The sequence below is a fragment of the Sciurus carolinensis genome, chromosome 6 (genome assembly GCF_902686445.1).
Source record: "Sciurus carolinensis chromosome 6, mSciCar1.2, whole genome shotgun sequence".
NCBI classification, from domain to species: Eukaryota; Metazoa; Chordata; class Mammalia; order Rodentia; family Sciuridae; genus Sciurus; species Sciurus carolinensis.
The window spans coordinates 125640921-125643412 of NC_062218.1; the positions used below are offsets into that span (position 1 = coordinate 125640921).

At 50.7% G+C, this 2492-nt stretch overlaps 1 protein-coding gene across 1 annotated transcript; it reads right to left on the reverse strand.

The window, feature by feature from the left end:
* Positions 1-445: 445 nt before the first annotated feature.
* Positions 446-1840, reverse strand: LOC124986399 (sperm motility kinase 2B-like). The gene has a single exon (XM_047554778.1). The coding sequence runs from the start codon at positions 1838-1840 to the stop codon at positions 446-448; it is 1395 nt and encodes a 464-aa protein (XP_047410734.1).
* Positions 1841-2492: the final 652 nt, after the last annotated feature.

Below are 2492 nucleotides of genomic sequence, written 5' to 3' on the forward strand. Positions count from 1 at the left end.
TCTGCACTGGAGGGGGAGGAACAGTGCTCCAGGCCATCCTGAGGCCCCTCCTTTTTTTAATCAGCCTTCTTTTCCATCTTTGGAACAATACTTTTATCATACAATTTGTGTGAAACAAATTTATTAAGAAACATCTCAGAAGAATGAGAAGAAGGGCAGAGGAGCAGGGCAGGGGAGAGTCCCAGGGAGAACAGTGATGTCATCTGCAGGTGGGGGCGGAGGAGGCTCCTGATGTCCCGGTGGATGCAGAGGTGCTCTCGGCTGGGACCCCTGCAGAGGAACCTGAGGTAGGTGGCACATCTTGCTCCTGCGGCTGCTCAGAGTCCACGTGACCGATGCCCACACAAGATATCAGGGAGAGCCCAGAGTTCTCTGGCCATCCCCTGTTCTGTCTGGTCAGCTCTCCCCTCCGTTGGAGCCACACTTTAGGGACACTTCTGCCCTCCTAGATTGGAGCCACCTTACTGCTGACACATGGCTCACAGCAGCACAGTTGTCGCACACAGGCAGCAATCCTCCCAGTCACCCGCTTCCAGAGCTTTCTGTTGGCATGGGTTTGCCCAGAGTCAGGCTGGGAGGCTCTATCAGGTGCGGGGGTCCTTGACGGCAGGCAGTGGAGATGAGTGGCAGGCAGGCTGGCACTTCTGATGCCCTTCTGCCCTGACTGTTTGGCCCCCTCAGGCAGCAGAAGCTCACAGGGGAAGGGGAAGGTGCAGAGGGCAGGCTCACTGGGGCTCCTCTTTGGGAGGACAGGGGAATGAGAGAGATCCAGAAGGCATGGGCGAGGCTTAACCCTGGGAGGCACAGGCTTCCCCTGGAACATGCAACCTGGCCCCTGGCTTTTCTGGTGCTGAAGGATCAAGTAGGTGGCCATGGTCATACTGAACTTTCTCTTGGCCAGGGACACCCAGGTCTTGTATGGATCATAACCCATATCAAATAGGATTGTCATTATTTCTGTGTCTGGGTGTTTGAGGGGTGCCTCACTAGAATCATGGGGTAAATATTGCTCACCCTCCCTCAACCATAGGTGCTGAAGGATTTGCTTGACTGTGGGTCGTTTCCTGGGGTACACAGCCAGGATTCTGTGGATGAGCTTTCCTGCTTCAATGGGAACATGAGGAGGGATGCGGTACATTGCTAGTACAATCTGCCTCAGCATTTCCTCATCAGTGGGCCCCCTAAATGGGCGCTTTCCTGTCAACATAAAATACAGAATGACACCCAGGCTCCAGACGTCTACTGGGGGGCCCTCATACGCTTGCCTCAGGACAAGTTCAGGGGCAAAGTGTGAGAGAGTGCCCCAGAACTCATTCAGTTTCTGCCCGGACGTGAACCTGGCGCTGAAGCCAAAGTCAATCAGTTTGGGGTTGCCTCTGCCATCCATCACGATGTTCTCTGGCTTCAGGTCTCGGTGCACGACGCCCTTGTCATGGCAGTAGCTCACGGCTCCCGCTATCTGTCTGAAAAGTCTGCGGGCCTCTTCCTCCTGCAGGCCACACTTTGGGACATGGTCATAGAGTTCTCCCCCAGCTGCATTTTCCATCACAATGTAGATATTTCTGTGGGTCTCAATCACCTGAAATAACTGAATTACATTGGGATGCTCCAGGGTCCTCATCACATCTGGTTCAGAGAGGACAGGGAGGTTGTGTGCTACCTTCCGCAGGACTTTCACTGCCACCTCTGCCCCAGTGAGGCGATGGCGGGCTAGTTTTACCCGGCCAAACGCTCCATGCCCAATGTCCTCCAGAACTTCATACTGGTCCCTGACAATGGCCTCATTGAAGGAGCGGGGCCTCTGCAACACTGCACTAGTCTGATTACTTTGTCTGTACATCCTAACCCAGAACACCAACTAGGGATGCTAGCTAAAAAAAACCAGTAATAACAGACACCCCCCCCCAAAAAAAAAAGCAAAAGCAAAAGCAAAAACAAGACAAAAGAACAAACCCAAATCAAAGAACTAATATCCAGAGACTACCAACCACCAACTGCCAACCGCCAACCGCCAACCACCAACCACCAAACACGCTATCTGGGAGTCTGACAGGTCACCACTAAAAGCTTCATGTGTTTGTGGGCAAAAACCCACCTGCAGCCACTCTCTTAAATACCTGCTCTTTGAAACTTGCTCACAATGGCTCCTTGTGACATCAGAGCAAGTAATCGCCCACTCTTGCCTGGCCATCACCCATAGTGGTCATCTCCCTTTGGGCCTCCAGAACTTTGTCTATTTTCAGAATAAGGAAGAACTCCAGACATCTTTTGCTTCAGTAGATTATAGAGACTGATATTTACTTGTTATGAAATTAAAATTTGTATGGAACTTCAATATACTTTTCATTTTCAACCTAAAAATCTATAATGACTTTGGCTTAGAAAGGCCACAACATATCTAGATTCAAGGTATTTAATTCCTTTTTCATCTAAATTCAAATAACTGCTGTCGAAAGGATGGTAGCACCTCACTCACATGGTGTAGTATTACA